The sequence below is a fragment of the Lycorma delicatula genome, chromosome 1 (assembly GCF_047948215.1).
Source record: "Lycorma delicatula isolate Av1 chromosome 1, ASM4794821v1, whole genome shotgun sequence".
Classification (NCBI taxonomy): domain Eukaryota; kingdom Metazoa; phylum Arthropoda; class Insecta; order Hemiptera; family Fulgoridae; genus Lycorma; species Lycorma delicatula.
Genome location: NC_134455.1, coordinates 317883736 through 317905490, shown reverse-complemented (window position 1 = coordinate 317905490; position 21755 = coordinate 317883736). Strand labels below are relative to the sequence as shown.

General features: G+C 34.9%; 1 protein-coding gene across 1 annotated transcript in view; it reads left to right on the top strand.

Moving 5' to 3' along the window:
* Positions 1-21755, top strand: part of LOC142334180 (dipeptidyl peptidase 4-like) — a 399200-nt gene that overhangs the window by 332522 nt on the left and 44923 nt on the right. Inside the window, exons 13-15 of the mRNA XM_075381991.1 lie at positions 3574-3734; positions 8941-9068; positions 20561-20658. Coding sequence (XP_075238106.1) covers positions 3574-3734; positions 8941-9068; positions 20561-20658 — 387 coding nt within the window. The remainder of the gene's footprint in view (positions 1-3573; positions 3735-8940; positions 9069-20560; positions 20659-21755) is intronic.

The following is a 21755-nucleotide window of genomic DNA, read 5'->3' as shown; positions in this document are numbered from 1 at the left end:
TCATCCCGCTTTCTACGTCTTTTATTCAGCTGAACTTCTCTTTCACAGTTTACGAGCCATGTTCATTATAAGAAATCTAAACCTAGACCGAATTTAAAATAAAAATCTCGCTCTAAGTTAGGAAATGGATTCGTAGAACAGAAGCTAAAAATAAATATGACCTCATCGGCAAGAGCTTTTTGCTTTTTCGTTAACAACTTTCCGATCTTCCGTGAATTTCTATTGCAGTAAGAACCGGTGAACAGTTTTTTATATTATTTAATTATATTCCTCCTTATTAACGTAATCCTTAAGCACTTTTTGACTGCAATAGTTATTCATAAATTTTTTATGCCAAATCTTTGTTCGATATATGGAAAATTTAATCTATATACGGACACTGTTTTCCTAATGAAAATTCAAACATCTTGAAAAAATGTCGATATATATATAGTTTTTCAATATGTGGAGGTTCGGACTGTATACAGGTTGAGTAAAAAATCTGGAATCTTAGTTTTATCTTGACTTCTAGTTGATGTAACCAGCTAACAAGCTCTTGGTTGAAGTTTTACAGTTATTTCTTTGCAATAGTAATTTTCAGCACTCAAGATGTGCTGAAAAGTGTTAAAAAATACAGTATTCTGAAAATAACAAAATGTGTTTTTTTTTTTTTTACTTTTTTATATAAGAACTAATCCCTATTTTTGTAATTTCATTAGTCCACATTATAACAGTTAATTTTTGATGCCAATGCAACCTCTTCTTTCATCAAAGAAAGTCACTCAATGGAAATTGAAATAGATATTTGCCTAATTTTTTAATAGGATTAAGTAAAACTTAGTCCTCATGTACAGGTGTTCAACAAACTGAAGAGAAAATGTAAAAAAATATTTAGGTACTTATATATAAATAATTATGATTCTATAAAGAAATTTATTGGTTTGTAATTCTACTTCTGAACATTCTTATTAAAAATTACACCATTTTTAACTTAACTATTCAAATTTATGTGATGTGTTTCCTACTTTTATCTAAACCTTTATTAAAATTTTCCCAAAATTGAAACAAACTTGCACAAATTAGAAGTTTATTTGTGTTTTCCATCATTCAGAGGATTGAATGTTACATTTTAATTGTAATATTTAATTTTAACTGTTCTAATTTGATTGAACTAACACTATTCATTTATTTTATTTAACATGTTTTTAAATATTTTATAATTAATCCCTTCAAGATTATTAGTATAATCTTACTGATTTCATGTACTTCACATTTTTGCATCAGTATTATACAAAATAATTTATATTTTCTTGAATTAATATTAAATATTATTAACTTCTTGTCATTTTTATTTATTAATTTTATAATTTTTGATGTCCCTCTAATCAAGTTTTTTTTACTGTCCTCTGAGGTAAATCCCGGAGTAATTTTTTTATATATAAAATGTCATGGAATACCACACTGAGCAATTTCTAATGTGATCTACATAATGTCTGTTTATGAATTAAACATTTACTTAGAGTTAAATGTACCTAGATTAATTATTATATAATCACAGAATGTCTCTGTTTTATTCAATAATTTCTCTGGAGAAACAGTAGGCTCTTCAGATCTTTAGAAGCTGTCTTACTCTGAACAAAATTTAACAAATTATTATTGAGTGCTGGTTAAGTCAGCAGACAATTTCTTACAACCTGATTGTTCCACACTTAATGGAAAATTTCAGGACTTGAAGATTGAAGATACTAAAGCACTGATAAAGTTTAATCGTTAAAACCACATAATAAACCAAACATAATTCACTACATTCTGTTGTTTAATTTTACCCATATTTGTTAATAATATATTTAATTTTATAAATATCATCAATATTCAGATCACTGAAACAATCCATTATATTACTTTAATTAATTATATTATATTATTTTAAATTAATTATTTATATCATCAATTATATTTTAATTATATTATCATTAATTATATTACTTTTAATTACATGGTTCAATTTATATTCAAATATAAATGTATTTGAATATACATATGTGAACTATACAAACAGAATTTACTATGTAAATTTAAAATTTATTTTATTTACTTAATACAAACAATCAAATGATCATATTAAAAGATACTTTTGTACATGTACTTTGTACAAACAAATTCATGATACAAAATTAAATAACATTTTTATAAAGATGTTAAAATAAATTTAGTTTTCTGTACAATTAATACAATTTAAGCATGATAATTTATGATAAAATAAAATGTATTAAACCTGTTATCAAAATAATTTTGATACATATTATAGAGTAAAATTCTTAAACTGATTACTAAGATTATAACAGAAACAGTAATAACATTTTCTTTGCCAACTATATTTTTTTCAAAATGTGGCCAGTCTATTCTTCTCCAAGTTTCTTTTGCTGATTATGAGAAGTGAATTTTAAAAGAAAATAGATATTAAGTCTCACTGGAAATTGAACTCAGAATCTTTTAGGTGAAAGGCAAAGATACTTCCATTCTGCCACAGAAATTGATGTGTATTAATAATATAAATACCAAATTAATAAAGATCTTCAAAAAGCAAATTAATTAACCATATATGCCATAGAATATGGTTCACCAACCTTTTGTAGGTTTAGGATATATATTGTAATGCTGCTCTGATTAAGATTCTCAGTTTTCTGTAATTCCTGAGATGTGTGGATAATTGAAACCCAACCACCAAAGAACACTGATACCCACGATCTAGTATTCAAATCTGAAAAAAGTAACTGCCTTCACTAGGATTTGAACCTTAGAGCTCTCGACTTCGAAATCAGCTGATCTGCAATGACAAGTTAACCATTAGATCCCAGCGTGGTGGGCTGATCTGTCTAATCTGCACTCATATAAAAAACCAACAAAAGAACTATTCTGATTTGAACAGTGGATTTTTTTTTTTTTATTAAATAAGATTCTACCACAAACCTCTATATCCACAGTTCTAGAAATCTCTTTGTTTTATGCTTTATCATCCTACTTTATTTTCAGTACTCTCCAGCTAAAGCATAGTTAATAAGCAATTAATTATTAATTTATTTTTTCTGGCTTTACCAATGTCCACGTATTGTGGCTACTTTTGAAATAATTATTTCTCATTATTAAAAATTCAAAATTCATAATCAAGGATTTTATTGATTTAGTACTTTGAAAGATTATAAAAGAAAAAAAAAGCGTATATACCTTTCTTCACCTTTTTGATGATGTCTAGGGCAACAGCAGTTTCTTGTGGTCCTTACCTGGCTGATTACAATTACTTACTAACAGACACTGTGGACCTAATTAAGGTTCATTAATTTTATCAGTAATGATTAATTCATTTCTCATTATTATTATCAGGCATTAATATGATAGTAAATAAAGATAATCCTACCCATAACTCCAAGAAATATTAAACCTTAATATTATTAACAATTTTAAGATTGAATTCAATGTTCAAGCTGACTTTTTAACACACATATAATACATGTTACCTTTACAATAATAATAGAGGAAACTTGTACAATTTTCTCTTTTATCAATGTTTAACTGAATAAATTTTTGTTTCATTAGCTACAGTGGTGGCTTTACCTACAGCGGCAGTGTACTATCACTAAATATATCATCAGTAGTAGACTGGGAACTATGGCCAGCAAGATCACCTAGCTGCCTTTATACCTCTACTACTTTTCCTCCAGCAACCAGCCCTAGATTTTACCTTTTACAATGTTTAGGTAAGTAACTACTTGGTACTATATTTTTAATCCATTTAATTTCTTTTAGTATAACTGCTGAAACCAATTTCCAATGAAATTACCATGATGGTGAAGTTAGATTCATGTATATATTATAGATGACAAAACTGTGGTAATGTTCTCAACCATAACATTTAACTTAATAAATGCTTGTATAAAATTAGAATTATGTATGAGAGAAAAATTCATTTTCATTCATATTATGTAGCAAATGAAATTTTCCTGTCATTGGAGTTTTGTAATTTTTCACACCTGTAATGATTGTAGGTGTTCTGACTTTAGTACCAAGTCATTCCCACTAACAACATAGTTGTTTCCATGCATAATAGAATCTTAAGCTAGACTTACTAGGTAAGTAAGAAGTGAAGCGGTTCTTTTTGTCTTCTTCACAAGACAAATATTCAGTTGCATATCATCATGCCAAACCCAAAAAAAATGCAGATAATATACCAAATATCATTTTCACTCTGCTCATCACAAGGGGTGACTATAGTGTACCTCATTACTCTCAGAGAAACCAATCTGATTTGTGCCTCTTATAGTTCAGATACTTTACATACGAGGGGCACTCAAAAAGTTATCTACCTAAGGGTGTTGCGAGTTAAGTCTAGAGATGTGTTTGATACCTATATGTAGTTGATAATATGTGTGTGCTATGACCGAACTGGGACTGAATTTCTTTTACATGTGTTGATGCAGTAGTCCTTTGAATTTAGTAACCCAGCTATGGCAATGGATTTGTAGAAATTGGAGCATCAATCAGTCATAAAGTTTCTTACCAAAGAAGGGAAATATCCGAAGGACATCCATAGTAGGATGTTGACTGTGTATGGTGATAATGCACCTTCACAATACCAAGAGAAATTCTGGTCCAAATAATTAAGTGGGGCAGAATCCATCAAAGATTATCCCTGCAGCAGAAGATCTGTGGAAGCAACCACACTCGATATCCACCAAAAAGTGTGGACAGATTGGTTATGGAATTTAGGTGTGTTAGAGTTGCAATACTTGCTACAGAATGTAGGGTGTTATTATAACAATACTTCATAACCATTTACACATGACAAGAGTCAGTTCCCAATAGATCCCACGAAACCTCACACCACATCAGAAGCAATGTTGTGCACCGTTGAGTGCAGAGAACTTGCAGCTTGTGGAAGGAATCTTACAGATTTTTTCAGCAGATCTGACAGATGAAAAATGGGTTCATTACTGGGATCCTGAGACCAAACAAGAGTCCATGCATTGGAAACACAAAGGATCTCCAACCCAAAAAATTCAAGACCCAGCCATCGACTGGGAAGTTCATGGCCACAATTTTTTGGGATAGTGAGGGAACGTTTTGATTGAATACATAGAGCACAAGCAGACTATCACTGCTAATATCTATACTGAGTATCTTCAGAAACTACGGGCAGCAATAAAGGAAAAACGGCAAGGGAAGCTAACCAAAGGTGTCTTGTTTTTGCATGACAACGCTCCAATCCTCTCATCACACATTGCAAAGCAAAATTTGAGGAAATTCAATTTCAAGAACTTCCTCACCCTCTCTACAGTCTGGACCTAGTCCCCAGTGATTTTTTCTTGTTCGGAAACCTCAAGAAAAACCTTCATGATAGACGTTTTCTTAACGATGATGAATTGAAAGCAGCTGTTTCAGGGTATTTTGAAGAGCAAGATAAACATTTTTATACTCTGACATAACCTTTGTGCAGGCTAAATGGAGCAAGTGTGCAGAAGTACATGGTACCTACATTTAAAAATAAAATTAAATACCTCTCCACCATCACTCTTTCTGAGGTAGGTAGATAACTTTTTGAGTGTTCCTCGTACATTATACCCACAAGAAAGACAACAGCCTTCAACTCAGCATGGGATACAGGAATCATAGTTTCATTTTATTGAATCAGATTTTTCAGAAGTATTTAATCTACAAGGTGAAAGTGTAAAACTACTACTAAGTTTTTTTATTTTTATTTGTTGATAAATTCTGAAAAAACCTGTTTTGTACTTTTGCACTACAAAAGATTGTACTTTTGCATATAAAGATTTCTACAGTGTCAGTATTGCAATTTGACTGAAAAACACTTTATGACCGTGAGCTGTATTTATCTATATTTATATTGATCTGTATTCTACCTATAGATATAAAGCTGACTGAAAGTGCTGCACTGTAATGTGTTGGTTTAATTCAGTACTTTATTACTATGTTACATAGACCAATTATGTATATTTAATTTTGATACATGTTTTTTGTATTACGACCTTTTATGATAACATTATTCTTTAATTTTTTCATATTCAAAAACAAAAGTTTAATAACCATTAGAAAAAGCTCTACTTGAAAAGTAAAAAATTTAGACAAATACAATAATCAACCTTTGTACAGTGCTGAGAAACTGAAGTAAATTATTTAATTCATACAAACACTAAATCCTACAACCACATTTAAAATAAACTAAAAGCTTCATGTAAAATGAAAAAATATGAAAAGATAAATAACTGTTAAATTCATTACTAAACTGGTGTACTAAGATTTAGCTTCTATGGTCCTGAGCTCCACTGTTACCTCCAATGTACTCCAGGGGCATTTCAATAATAAAGCATCAGGATTCTCTTAAAAATTAGGAAAGTGCCAAAAGAATTAAAAAAAAAACAAGGGAAGGATAAATAAAACAAATAGAGTTTTAGATAATATATATACAGGTTATATGCTCCATCACTTTTGTTTTTTTGAGAGAGATATGTAAACATAGATTCTGTTTTTCTCTTGTCTGACATAAACTCTTCCATCAAATCTCTTGCATCATTAAACATTTTTACTATAACTCTATACCAGCTTTACATTTTACCATGGCCTGATTTTCTTTCATCCAGTTGTATAATTTTATTTCAGAAAAATGTTAGAAAATGAAATTAAATAAATGAAAACTTATGTGTAAATATATCTAAGAATGTCACTGATTTTCTTTTTTTAATTTGTTTGCTTCTTCACATATTAAAGAAATGGACAGAATTAAAATGGTTGGACAGCATACACAGAATGTGTGACTTCTTTGTATTTATTTCTGATTCACTGGTGCTCAGACCCATCAATTTTTGTAAGAATTTCTATGAACTAAGCCATTCCCACCTTCAATATTGTTACTAGGCATCAGAGCATAACTCAATATTTCTAATGCACCAAATATTATTCCCAACACAATATTTTTAACTGATTCCAACTGCTTATACAGGCTGAAACACACCCTCCATGCAAGTATTCACAAATACTTAACTGACCTAGAGATGGGAATACACTCACCCCCCTATGATATCCAGGTGTCTAAAAGGAGCCAGTTATCTGGTGGTGTACACCATGACCATGATTTTCCCCATTAATCCTGATTTTCTACATTTCCAGATAGGACTGCAGCATGTTAAACTATCTTTGGTGTCTTATTATTATGTATTCCACTTTAGGATCAAGTAAAATGCTAAGTTGCCTGCAAAGAGAACAACACGAAAAAAGATACAGCAACTAATACAAAAGACATGCTTACTGGCATATCTTTTGGATGTTGCATATAACAAAGGTGAGACAAAAGCCTCCCTGCAAGACATACGTGACTAGTCATGGGTATGATTCCAAGCCTGTCACTGGCAAAATGAATTGTCTCCTCAAAAGAAATGATACAGCAGTTGAACATAAAAACACAGGTTAACAGACTGAGCAAGTTTGTATAACAAACAGTCATTCTATTCTTGTCATTCTAGATCTTGACAGATACTTTCAAAATATAGGGAGATGGGTGCTATAGCCCATCTTCCTTGAAAAGGTCATTCAGGCACTCTCCTTATATTTTGCTTTATAGATTTATTTTTATGACCTTTAAGCACTTTTCCTTTTTTTATTGCTTTTGTATTTCATGACACTACTCTGATCAAGATTTACCGTACAGCTTTTCTTTTTCATTCCAAAAAAATTATAGGATAGTTTCTTTTATTAATACTGGAGTAGTGATGCATCATTATCACTATAATGTAATCACTATATCGCTGATTTAATGAAGTAGTTCATTATGTAATCTATGTTGTAATATATAAAATGAATATTTACATACAGTTATATGTTATATAATTATGTTAGTACAAAAGAAATTTTTATTTAATGATGTCATTGCAAATGATTACATTCATAATAGAGATCCTACTTTTATTAGTAAATTAAAAATGTATCAGCAAATTTTAAGTTCAGTGATACTATATAATATGTAATATGACTGTTATTAATATTACATAACATTATCTATTAAGTACTGTAACATAATCAGTTTTAGAAAATAAAAAATCTTCTACAGATTGGTGCTTATAAATTAGTATATTTCCCACAAGCAGATACCCATATATGCCCCTTGCAGGTCAGTCATTAGAGTTACTAGAGAATAATCAATCATATGAATGGCAGGAAACTGAGATTTAATTTCTGGAATAGGCTACGTATATTTTCATTTTATTTTGTCATTTACAATATCTTAAGTCCTAAATAAAATTATTAACTACTCTTTTGAATTTTGGTTTTTCTCCCAAAAAATAACTTAACTCCGAAAACAAACATTGTCATATTTACAGAGGTAAATATTTATATAATTTTTCCTTTTACTTATTATTATTTTATTTTCTTAGATGATTAATTCATCACATAAGCATTAAGCCTGTACTTAGGATTATAATTTAGTAATATCTGAACAAACCATTAAGAAAAATTCTAACCCTAACAAGGATTAAAATTTAAGACCTTCTTGCCCTAGAAGTTTGAGATGCTACCATTCTTACACTACCACCCTTCACAAAGATTGGTAGACTTTTTGGGGGGGGGGGGATTTGGCAACTTAAAATGCAGATTGTTTAAAACTGTAATGATAAAGGGAGAAAAATATTTCCTATTAACAGCAGATGTAAGCTAATTATTTTACAATCCAAAAGATTCTTACAAAAAACAAAAGGTTTTTATTAGTTTTTGATCATACTCTTCAACATCTAAGTTAATTGTTAAAAATAACTCAGCTTGATGATCAAAGAGGAGAATAAGCATTGTGCAAAAGTTTGTATAAATTGGTTTTTCTAAGTATTAAGTTATCTATTTACTTAAGTTATTTAATAAATACAATGTATTTTAAATGAATTATCTTTAAAATATTTACAGGGCCTGATCCACCATCACTTTTGCTAATGGATGCATTCACAAATATGAAGTTGGCTACATTAGACTTGCACACTGCATTAATGGAACGTTATGCACTTATGGCTCGGCCACAAATTAAAATGTTTAGGGTATGTATATTTATAGCTTTTTTATTTATTTTTATACGATGATTTATTTCCTTTAAAGTTTTTAGATAACCTTTTTCTGAAACTTCACTATTAAACAGGTTTTGTTTTCAGACTACTTTTCTTTTTTTTTTTAATAGTAGGCATCGACTACTATGATTATTAGCCCTTGTCACAAGTTAAAAGCATTCCCTCTCCCATGAAAGTGACTAGGTCAAATGCCATTCATGTCAAACACAAACAGATCATCCGGAAAAACAAACTCATCACAAAACAATAAAAGCCCAGATAAATATTACATGACAAGGGTATATAGGGCCCTTGTCACTTAAACTTTATAATCCATTTCTGAAGAAATGTTGTTAAAATACGAAAGCGGGTGTAAAGGGCCTCCAACTGTTAAAACCCATCCTTAAATAAATTCGTCAGTTACACTAAAAACACCAAAACTCAACAAAAAACTGGAAAAAACAAAATCACAGTTAAGATACAAACACTATTAAATTGGTTTCAACAAATTATTCATGATAATAAGTAAGTAATTTTCACTCCAATAAAGTCCTTCCTCTGAGAAAGTTGATCATTTTCTTTTTTCTTTTTTCATTATGCGATAAATCGTGAGCTAATTTGCCAGTTAGATTGAGTCTCATTCTGAGGTATGTACACAATGTGTACTTTTCTATTACGTGTTTCATAGTGAGATATGCATCACAGCTTTCACATAAGCCTCATAGTAAGCGCTCCCTACCTCCTTATTCATTCCTTTCTTATAACCTGCTTACTGTAGTTTTTAAGGTCATTAGTCAAACTGATGGAATGTCAACTTGTGTACTGTTTGCTGCTTGCTTGGCTGCTTTCTCAGCTGTTTCATTTTACCAGGAATACCAATGTGGCCAGGTGCAATATCAAGATGCGTTGTTTACAGCTAGTTATATTTAAGATTTTTAAATGTTGCCAATATATCCTGAACAAGAGCATCGTGCCTGAAGCCATTCCTTAAAGCACTTATTGCATTTAATGAATCGGAGCAGAGAAGCCCTCTCTCTTCATTGTAATGTAACATATAATGAAGAGCTTGCAGAATTGCATATAACTCTGTTGTGTAGACACTGGCTATTGTAGATAAGCTGCAAAAGTGGGATTCGTCATATACATCTAATGAGCTTTCAATGCCATTCTCAGTCTTTTACCCATCAGTGAATACATGGGTGAAATTTTTTTAAATTTTGCAATCAGTCGTTGAAAAGCATTTGGAAAATAAATGTCTGGTAATCCCTGTTCTGTCTTCTCCTTCATGTCTATGCTGCCCTCCACCGTAGATATCAACCATAGCAGGGCTTCTCATCTGGAGACCAGGAGAACTTCTAGCAGATCAATACCATATTTTCCACAGATCTCCATTCTCCTAATTCTAACTGGTCTAGAAAAAGTGGGTCTTTTCCGATACTGTTCAGCCAAATTATGATTATAAAAGGAAACAAAATCGTACTGATACGGAAAGCTCCTGTAGCAAGCCTGATTCCTTTGTTATGGATCACATCGAGTTTCTTAAGATGAGACTTTTTGGCGGAACTATACGTTATTGATCCGTAATCTATTCTACATTGGAGCAATGTTTTGTAAAGTCTCAACAAATCTCTTTATCAGAGCCCCAATTCAAATTTGACAGACACTTGATGAAATTTAGGGCTTTCTGACATTTTGTTACTAGATCTGTTATATGCCCCCTCCATGAAATATATCTGTCCAAAGTGAGACCTAGGAAACAAACTGTTTCTTTATATTCAATAATACTTCTGTCCGTTATCAAAACTGGACTTCTATATGCTGATCTTTTCCTAGCGAAGCACAAACTACAAGTCTTCTCAGTTGAAAACCGGAATCCATTCATATTGTTACTTCATGGAGTTTGTTAATAGTCATCTGTAGCTTGTATTTAATCATAGCGGTTTTACTGCTGGCGAAGAAAATCGCAAGGTCGTCCACATATAAACTTCTTCCAATATCGGGTAGTACAGCGGGAATAAGCTTGTTCACTTCAATTGTGAACAAGGTTCCGCTAAGCGGCGATACTTGTTGTACACCATTTTCTAACTTTCTAAGCGACGAGTATTCGTTTCCAATTCTAAAAGTGTCTTTCTTGTAAATAACGCCTAGTAGTGGTTGGGAGTATTACTTTTATTCCCCAATCTTGTACCTGTTTTAAAATGCTGTACTCCAAATTATATCAAACCCTTTCTCTAAATCGAAATAGACGGCAACACAATGATTTCTGTTTATAAAGCTATTCGATAGCTTCGCGCATCCATGGGATTTTTCCCTTTCTTTAAAATAGGAGTTATAATCGCGTTTTTCCATGATCGTGGATATATACCAGAAATTCAAAACTGATTCAAGAGTTCTAGTATTGTCTTTCTTGCAATGACATCTAGCATTCTGATCATTTCGTATCGAATGTTGTCTGGACCAGCGGCAGGGTTCACTGTTTTCCTTAGAGAATGATGAATTCTTTCTCAGTGAATTCTTCATTATAATAAAAGTTAGTCTGAGTATCAAACAGTATATCATTTTCACTTAAAGCTTTATGTTTTTTTTAAATCATCATTACAATTTTCCGTCGCACTGACAGCTTCATAGTGACTTGCAAATTTCTCGGCTATGTCCGAAGGCGAGTCAAAGAGACTTTCTCAATCTTTGATACAGGTAACCTAATGATAGGATGATACCACTTTGACTTTGCTCCATACCTCTGCCGAAGTTGTCTGTCCTGTTATCGAGAAGACATATTTTTGCCAGGCGGTTCTTTTTTCATTTAAAATAACTCTTTTGGCGCTAGACCTGCATTTTTTAAATTTTATTAAATTTTCATGCGTGGGGCTTTTCTTAAAAATGTTGAAAGCTCTTTTCTTCTTCTTAGTAGCTTCACGTACAACATCTGACCACCAAGGAACAGGTGAACTTGCAACATCCCTAAAGTATGAGGGATGTGCCGTGATGCTGCAGCAGCGGTGACATTTGTCACATGTTCAACATCGCTACTGACGTCTCCAGTTAGATTTTGAAAATGGACATCTCTAATGAAGCTAATCCAGTTAGCTTTGCCATAAACCCATGTCTTATGTATGGGATACAATTTCACGGGTGTTTTTTATGACATCACAATTGGAAAGTGATCGCTTCCACATAAATCTTCATTTACTTTCCAATCTAATTTATGCACAATAGCAGCGCTAGCAAAAGCTAAATCAATGCAGGATGAAGAACCATTTCTGACATTGCAAAAATGTTTAAGTTGACAGAAATCCTTCAACTAATCTTTCCACAGAGTCCAAGTGATTGGATCCCGAAAAAGGATTATGAGCATTGAAATCCCGCACAAAAATGACTGGGGGGAGGCAATAGTTTCACTAGGTTGTGTAAATCCTCTTCTCTCCAATTTAACTTAGGCAGATATACATTACATAATGTCACGTTGACTGGGCGGTGTATGGGTATAGCTACCTCTTGTAAATCGGTGCATAGATTTACTTCTTCGAAGGCACAACGAGTTGCTGAGGTGACAGCAACTCCTCCTCTTGATCTTTAGTAAGGTGCTTGATCAAGCCTAATTATGTTGTAACCTTTCAGTCTTAATGTATCAGTGTTCCTTAAATGCGTCTCTTGTAAGCAAGCGCATAAAGGATTTTGCTCTCTCATTAGCAGCTGTAACTCAGTCAAATTCGACAAACATCCATTGATGTTCCATTACAAGATCGACTCATTTACACAGAACACTTTGCAAATAAAGTTTTATCGCTTAGGATTTCCCTTAGGTCAACCTTTTAAATTTTTTCTCCATTCTTCGCACAGCCTCCATCTCTGAAGATAGGGTGTCCGAAGCCTAGAAGACATTGTCGTCTACCATCTGCTCATACCCCTCTTATGCCACCGATGGTGATGAGGAGGATGTTTTGCGGCCGGCATCCAATGATATTGACCCTGATGGAGCGGGGAGTATCACATCTAAGACCATACTTGATGGACTCCGCAAAGTTAACGCTGGGGCGGCTATAATGCTTGCTCTCTATTTTGGAGGCCTCTGTTCCTTTGGAAGCTCCACAACCACTTTTACCTCTTTTCTCTCAGTAATTTTCTCATTATCTTCCTGACTTCGCTGATTTGGGACTTTTTCTATCTGAACTTGTCTTAGAGATTAGATTGAGGTTTTTACATTTTTTCTGAATTTCTTTCGATGTATTACTAGCCGTAGGTTCTTAGTCTAGTCTTAGTAGCTTGAGTAGTCTTTCCTTTAATTCGGTCGTGAACGTTTGGTACCGGTGTAGATCTACTTTCTGTGCTTGGTCGCAATCTAAGTTTCTCGTTGAGAATTCTTTCAACCATCGCCCATTCATCAACCATTCTTTCGCTAGGACTGGTGCTGATATGACGTCTTTTGGCTTGATTGAAGCTGAAGGAGCAGCTGCAACCTGAGCGTATGACGTTGATTTAGGCATTCTGCTGTCAACTATCTTCTTTGTCTCGAAGTAGCTGACCTTTTTTATGGACTTTACACAGTTAAGACCATAAAGTTGTCATAAACTTTTTATGACAATTTACACCGACGGGTGGAACCGTGCACGGTTCATTTGAGTGCAGTGAGGATCCACAATAGCAAATCTGTTTGTTGCCTTGTACAGCGTACTTCCCTCCAAACCGTTGACATCCAAAGCACCTCAGCGGAGTCGGAATGAACGGACGGACTTCAAGTCTGTGGAAACCAGCCTTTATCTTTTCCGAGCACTTTGATTTGTTGAAGGTGAGGACGTACAACGCGGAGGGTACAACTTCTCCGTTGCATGGAGTATTCAGTCGCCTACAGGCTACAACAACCTATTCGAACATTTTTTCTACTATTTCCTCTTCAGTGCAGTTTAATAAGTCTCTGCACACGACTACTCCATTAGAGATATTCAAAGTGCCATGAGGTGAAACCTCAACATCAATTACGCCGATCTTCTTAGCTTTAAGAAGCCGTGAAGACTGTAAATCGTTGACAGTTTCGACGAACAGACCAACAGCTGTTTTTCTTACTTCCTTGACTGGTCTTCCAGTGGCTTCCGTGATTCCATGCGAAATCACGAAAGAACTGACTTTTGCTGAAATCTGCTTCACTTCTTCTTACAACCAAATACTTTGGTTTGACTGACAGATTTTTCGGCCGAAATTTTGTTCGCTTCAACTTTTCCTTATCACTAACATCGAAACTCTTTCTTCGCTTCGGCTCTGAAGCCAAAGGCTCTCCAAGACGAGGGTTTTTGTTGGACCTTCTGCCACAGATATTGTGGAAGTAGATTGTTCCATATAAAATAAATTTTCGCCAGTCAATATGTCGTAAGGTACAGGCGGAGAGACGGTTGTGCGTGCCCCGGATCGTAGATCCTCCCTTCAGTCAGCCGCTTCCCACAAATTTAACCCGAGCCGGGGAGTCAGGTACTGCCTGATCCACGATACCGACATCGCAGGGCTCGCATGTAGCAGTAAGGGCTCCGATATCCTCACTCATGGGACAATCCCTGCCAATGGCCGAAGTGACTGACACTTGCTAGACGGCGCAAGACTTCGACAGAGCAAGCTCACAGCAGCCCACACTCAACTCGGCTCCACCACCGAAAAGAGGGATGAGCACTCCCCGTCCGCACTCCATCTAACATCAGCAAAACAGATCACGGTCATGCCCCCCGCCACCACTGCAAACAGCGAAACCGAGAAGCACAACGGCAACCAGCTCGGATAGCTCGGGACCACCAATCACGTACTCCACAGGGAGCTTCTGAGCAAAACCATTTCCTCGTTGGCCGATTTAAGTAAAAGTACCGAAGTATGATGTCGTTGCCCGCCCCGGACGTATGCGTAAATGTTATGCATGGACGTGGGGTTGGATTTATCCGGGGCATTATTTTTTGTTTGTTTTTTTTTTACGTTTAGGGCCATCGACTACTTTGGTCATTAGCCCAGTCCCACTTGAAAAAAAAATATTCTTAAATTTTCTCATTTTCATAGACTAGAACTGTTAAATCTTTTTTGCTTATAAAAACGAACAAATGCAGAAATTAAAGACGAATTTTAATTGTTGCACATATCACAAAATGATTTGGTTTAACGCCTAGGCTTTCCTTTCGGTCATCCTTTCTTGCACCTTTTTTCCATTCTTCTTGCGGCCTCGACTGATGACAACATGTCTGAGGCCTCGGACATGGCATATTCCTCCCTTTCTGATAACAATGATGTTCTAAAATCGACGTCTGAAATCAATGACGTCAGAAATCAGATGAAACAGCTTAGATGATGCAGCATCGTTGTTATTGAATCAAACATCGCAAGTGATACATTTTCAGCGGCTGACGAACTTGAGTCGATTTCTAAAGGTATAATGGGGCGGCTGAAATACACGCCCTCTGTCCTCTGGGCTTTAGGAGGTTCTATAGAAGAGATTGTATATAGTCTGTGTCTGCTGCTTTCTCTATTATTACTTGCACCTCCATTGCACTGCTCTCAGATTTCTCCCCTACTGTTGCCACAGCCTCCTTTGCTTTGTGACTTGTCGACGGAGAGATTTTTTTCCTTTTCCGGATGTATCGTGATCTTTATGTACTACATCGGTTGGTAGTGTCATGGTCGCAGGTTTTGCTGATTCTTTACGCTGCGCAGGTACGTTCCTTCTAGCAACAATGTCAGTCTGGGAATGTGTCTTCATAAGTTTTAATGGTACTTTCCGCTGATTAGACTCAATCTTAGTATCAATGATTCTCTCTATCATTGTAGCAAAACTTGATGCGATCGTAGTAAGCAACTGCTCCACGTTAATCTTAGATGACAAAGGGGGAACAGCTGCTTCTGGATAAGTAGTTGTTGGTCGAGGTGTTCTAAGGTTGACAATTTTCTTCTTCTTCTTTTTTCTTCTAAGCTTCAGAAAAGCTTACCTTTTGAACCGTTTTAACCTCCTGAATGGCCGTTTCCAATTTATACACTGGGTAGTTCATTGATCGGTAGTTGTGGTGCCTTTTGCAGTTATTACAGACTAGGGGATGTTTGCATGGATCACCCTCATTTGCTTTCATTCCACACACGCAGATTTTTAATGCTTCACATCTGGCCGCAGGTGTCCGAAACGTTGACACTTAAAACATCGCATGGATTGAGGGATGAATGCACGTACATCAAGCCGATGTATGCCAGCTCATACTTTTTCAGGAAGATTCGGTCTATAAAGGTCAACACATGCGAGGCTGAAGGAAGAACCTCACCATTTCGTCTCATGGTTAGCCTGCGGCATTGAATCACTCCTTGACTCGACATTTGCCGTATTATTTCTTCTTCTGTACAATTCAGAAGATTTCGGCAAACAACAACTCCTCTCATTGAGTTAAGCGTACTGTGCGGTTGCACGGATACCGCGAATTCACCGGTATTCTTCAAAAACTGAACTTTTTGGCTTTTGATTATCGTGTACAGTTGCGACATGCAATCCAGTAAAAGTCTTTCGTATATCCTTGACAGGACCACCAACACAATTAGTAATCTCTCTGGCTATTAAGAATGGACTAACCTTTTGGAAGTTTCCCTCGTTATAACTAAAAATCTTTGTTTGGGGGCATTATTGCCAAACGCTGCTTTCCTCAAATCTCTACTGATTCTGTCAACATCTTTCCTTATTTTCTGTGTCTCCTTACTACGTTTTTGCTTCGCTTATGGTGACTTGGATGTTTGTAAACGAGGGTGTTTACGTGCACACTCTGCCACGTTGATTTGTTCAAGGTGTTCCATTACACAGTTGATCCCTTGTAGCAAGCCTAGCCGCCGGGGTACAACCCCACTCCGGGGCTACTAACCTTCGAGGTCCGATCCGGTTCTCCGGTGGAACCAGCATATGTCCTGGCAGAGAGCGGATGCACAATCTCTGCACTGAATTCAGGCTCCTACTCATCGAAGGTTTCAGAGCTCCCATGCACCGACATAGATGGGCACCTTCACTACATGCTTGCCATCGCAGGGGGCATGTGGACAACGGAAGGGTCTCCATTATACCTGCAATAACATCGACCCTGGCCACTAAATCGCAAGCTCTGTCTGATAAAAGTCCATTTCCAACTCATTTAAATGTTCATTATTTACAGGTGCCCAAAAAATCCAATCCATCTTATTGACCTGAAGGTGGAAAAAAGGTCAAACAAAAGAACGCATTCCAAGGAAAATACTCGGTGCCCCGTTAGCCATCTATATGTAAACCGAGCTCTCTCGAAACCTCCAACCTGATCGCCGTGACAATATCCGCAGGCACCCTATGCGGTATAAAAAGGGACCTGCGTTGGTCAAGGATGTTTTGGAACGTCTTACCCTGCAACTCAGGGAAGCGCTCCACCATGATGCGGTGCAGTTTAACGCTGTATAGTTTCTTATTTGTTTCCATTTTCGTTATTTGAAGGTAGGAGCGATAAAGGAAGGTCTTTATTTCCATTGTCCATTTTAGCCGCTTCCTGCCCCTGGTTGTAAGAACAGGCACCTGAGGTTCAGGTGCAACGTCGCCTACAACATTGGACGGTTCAGGTTCCTGCTCACCAAGCAACTGAGGAGTGAGGCAGGTGTTCTCTTCCCCAAAAGCAGCTTGTTGTCTTAGTGCGCCAGTTGCAGGCTCATTAACTGGTACACCTGAAGCTTTGCTTCAAGTGATTGGTACAATTTATACACGGCAGGTGAGCTGCTGACACACCTGTCGGTTGCCTGTTTTGGTCCGTTGGTGGTATTTTATTTCCCATCTACCCGGCATATCTGCTGAGCATTCCCCAATTCACAACCTGGGGACACACTCTATGGAGAACAGGCAACCCCACACGGGGTTATTATTATTATTATTATTGATATTTACACAGAAGTAAATATTCAAATCATTTACTAAATAATATGAAATGTTCATGGGACTTCAAGAAGTAATGTATTTAAATACACTTCACGAAAAGGAGAATTTATGTGATCATTAAAATTAAATAATATATTTATTATAATAATATATTACATGTAGCAATTTACTACATTATGGTTTCCTCCCATTGCAAAGCCCATGAATCCTGTTAGAGATCTTCAAAAGAAGTTTGCACTCATCTCAATTGCAGCATCATTGATATTGATTCTGACTATATGCTGTATAAGAAATAAGTTGAAGGTAGATTAACCGAATAATGGTCGACTCATAATAACAAAACTGTGGATGTATTTAATGCAAGGCAACAATTGGTGTGAAGAAATCGTCCTTTATCATTAGTGTTTGGGACATTCCAAGTTGTACTCATCCCTCATGTCATCTGGCAATGCTCCAGATAGTCTATCCATGTTGACTGGACAACTGCCACATAAAAATATGCCATATTTTTCTTGATTTTGTGATAATTCTTGTAAATAAATATAGATTCAAATGAATACACAGAACTGGTAATACTTTAAGGGATCAAGTGGCCAAAATTTTCAAATGTTAAGAACCACTCAAGACATTTAGATTTTTATCTGAAATTAAAAACATTTATTGCTGCTTTTTGTTATGGCTGGAACCATATATACACTCTATCCTGGAGTAAAGCAATTACTTTATGTAAGTAAGAACTGATTTATTTCAAAAGTTATTTATAATTACATTTGATTTATTTATTCTTGCAAGGTCCCTTTACAACCCCCTTATTAATTTTATTTCCTGAATGCCACTACGTCCACAATTTTGTTTATGAAATTTTATGGATTTGTAACCTTCATTTATTCAGCTTGGCTTCAAAATTAAATATTATTTTCCAGTACAGCATTCTGCTGTCTTTTGTTTTTGTATTTTTTTTTTTTTTTTGGGTGGGATTAATAATATAGCAGTTGTTCATATAACCCATAAAGAAAAAGAGAAAAAATTAGAGACTTTGCATCACAATTCCTTGAACCATCATCTAGGTCAACAATCAATCATTAAGAATGCGTAGTCATGAGAAAAATGTAAAATTAACTTTATAACTATTGTGTGAAGTATTCTTCAAATTTGTACAGTTATATTTAATACAATTATTTTAATTTTATTTCAGTAGTTCTATAGGAACCAACCAACAATAAAATTTTATTTTTCTGAACAATCTTATTTTTCATAAGATTTTTTAATCTGTCTTCTTCATAGCATAATATCTGTTAAAATAAAAAATTTAAAACAACAGTTTAAATCAATTTAAATTAGTCAATAAAATTGTACAAGAACATATAAAAGGATACATCACGTAAAATAAAGAAGAAATATAAAGATTAATTTTATGGCACAAAAATTTTAGCGAGAGTTCTTTCGAATTAAAATTTTTCAAACTTGAAAAAGTGTTATAAAACAAAAGCTCTGATGGTGTCAAATTTTCAATAAAAATGGAGAAAAATGATAATCAAATGAAAAAATTTATATTTTCATTTGTGTTCACTTTTACTGACTTTCAGATATCAATGAATGCACAGGATAATCTAATCGTAAGTGTAAATAGTTTTAGAAAGGGAAAACGTATTTTTGCAAATATCTCTAAACATATGAGTTTTATTAAAGTCCCTTTAACAGTTATTTAATTGCTTTGCATTTATCTTCTGCTTAAATTCTGTCAGTTTTATATTTAATTTTTCTTAAAATTTATTTAATTTTTGACTGTTCTTAATTTAGTTTAATGATTTCATTTATTTATTTTTTTTTTTTTACTTTTGTTTTATTTTTTTGTGCATAATTTTGCACTGTTACATTTTAAATTAATTGTTTTAATTTATTCTGAACAAATTTTTACGTTAATTATTTTCATTATCATGTTCATTTTATCTTCACAGTTGTTCACTGGTACTCCAAAATATTATTATCTATTAATGCTGAAGTCATAGATGTGTTTTTGATGACAGTAAGGATTCATTCAGAAAAGTTTAAACATCTTATACAATTGACAAGGAATAAAATATATCAGAAAATATAGGTTCAATTGTAATTTTTTTTTCTTTTAATCTTCTTAATAACAAATCCAGTAAAATGTGGAATGTGTAATTCATTTAAACCCGAAGACTAAAGAAATAAAATAATTTTTAATTATAAACTAAAATTTGCATACAAGCCTGCGAATAATAGAACTGTCAATTTCCTAAATATAAAAAACCATTAATTAATCAGTTATAAATTTTTATGAACACTAAAGAATTCTTTTTTGTTTTTTCACCAATGCTTCTTTACTTTTATTATTTTATTAAATTGTTTGTATTCTTTCTTAGTAGACATCTTTGTATAAATCGATTTGATCTTTTTTTCTTTAAAAAGGCATTCTTCACTTTAATTTTTTATTTTACCTTTCACTTTTTTTGTAAAGTCAATTTTTCCAACCAACTGTTCCACCCATTTTAAAAATATACATATTAAATCTTCAAAACTTTTGTTAGTTATGCGAGTGTGTAGTATATTTTGTATTTTATTCCTGTTTGTTTTTTAGGTAGAAGTAGAATCAGGTTTTCATGCACATGTACGATTATTACTGCCACCAGGACTGAGAGAGTATGAAGAAATGGCATTTCCACTTATATTACATGTGTAAGTTGAAATTTATAAATTAAAAAACATTTTTTACAATAGAAAAAGCCATAAATGAAGAAATGGATATAATAATACATCTGCAGAAATGCAATCTGCAGATCAAATAAAGAAAAAAACATTCATTTAACTATCTCAGGGCAGCCCTGGGAGCTGCCTTTCCCTCAAGCCTCTCAAGTGGTCATGCCAGGCCCGGCTCTGCCATTCCCAGCAGCACCACCTGGGCGGCTGGGACACTCGGTCCTTTGTCATGCCTTGCCTCAAGCAGGGGGACGCCTGAAGGAGTCCCCCAAACATTTTCGGATTTTGGGAAGATAAAGACCAAAATCTTCATCTTCCCCAGGGTCTCCATTCATTCCTCAAGGGCAGCTCACCTCAGCGAACCGCCCCCTCCTGACCGAAGCTGCCTGTCATTCCTCTACACTGTACGCAGAGTCAGTCATCTACCCACTCCCTGCTTTCCTCTTATTTTATCCAAGTATGAATCCAGCCTACTTGGCCATGGCCTTCGATTCACTCTTATCCCATATCATGAACCCAGTGGTATCCTCGGGAGCAAGCCACTCCAGTCCCAGCCTTCTTCTCACCTCGTCCCATCACATGCAGGCATATATTGTGTGTTGCAGAGTGTAGTTACACTCAGCAGTATATACATATACGCCGCAGTATATACATCGCGGCAACTCTCTCCTACCAAACCGGTGAAGGTATGGCGCGAATTGCCCGTGGCCTGAGAGAACCTGGGTGAGGTATTAACCGAACTCACCATGACCTCTCTGGTTCCACGGGTTCAGCCTAGGTATGAGCCTTCTCATCCATACAACTTTATTTGAGCCTACTCAGTTGCCCTGTCATTCCTGAATCTTTTGCCACGTCTTTCGGCATCCTGCCATGGATCCTCCCCAATTGTTCAGCTCGTAGGCGGTTTGGGAGAACGTTGGTTATTACCTCCACCACATCCCCGGACACAGTGCGGTACACAGTGGTTAGCATCACAGTGCTGATGCTAACCTTACTGCTGCCATCTGTTGTAGTGAAGACAGTCTTCTAGCATTCTTCTTCTCTAGTGCGTCAGCCCATGCCGGTATCGCATACTT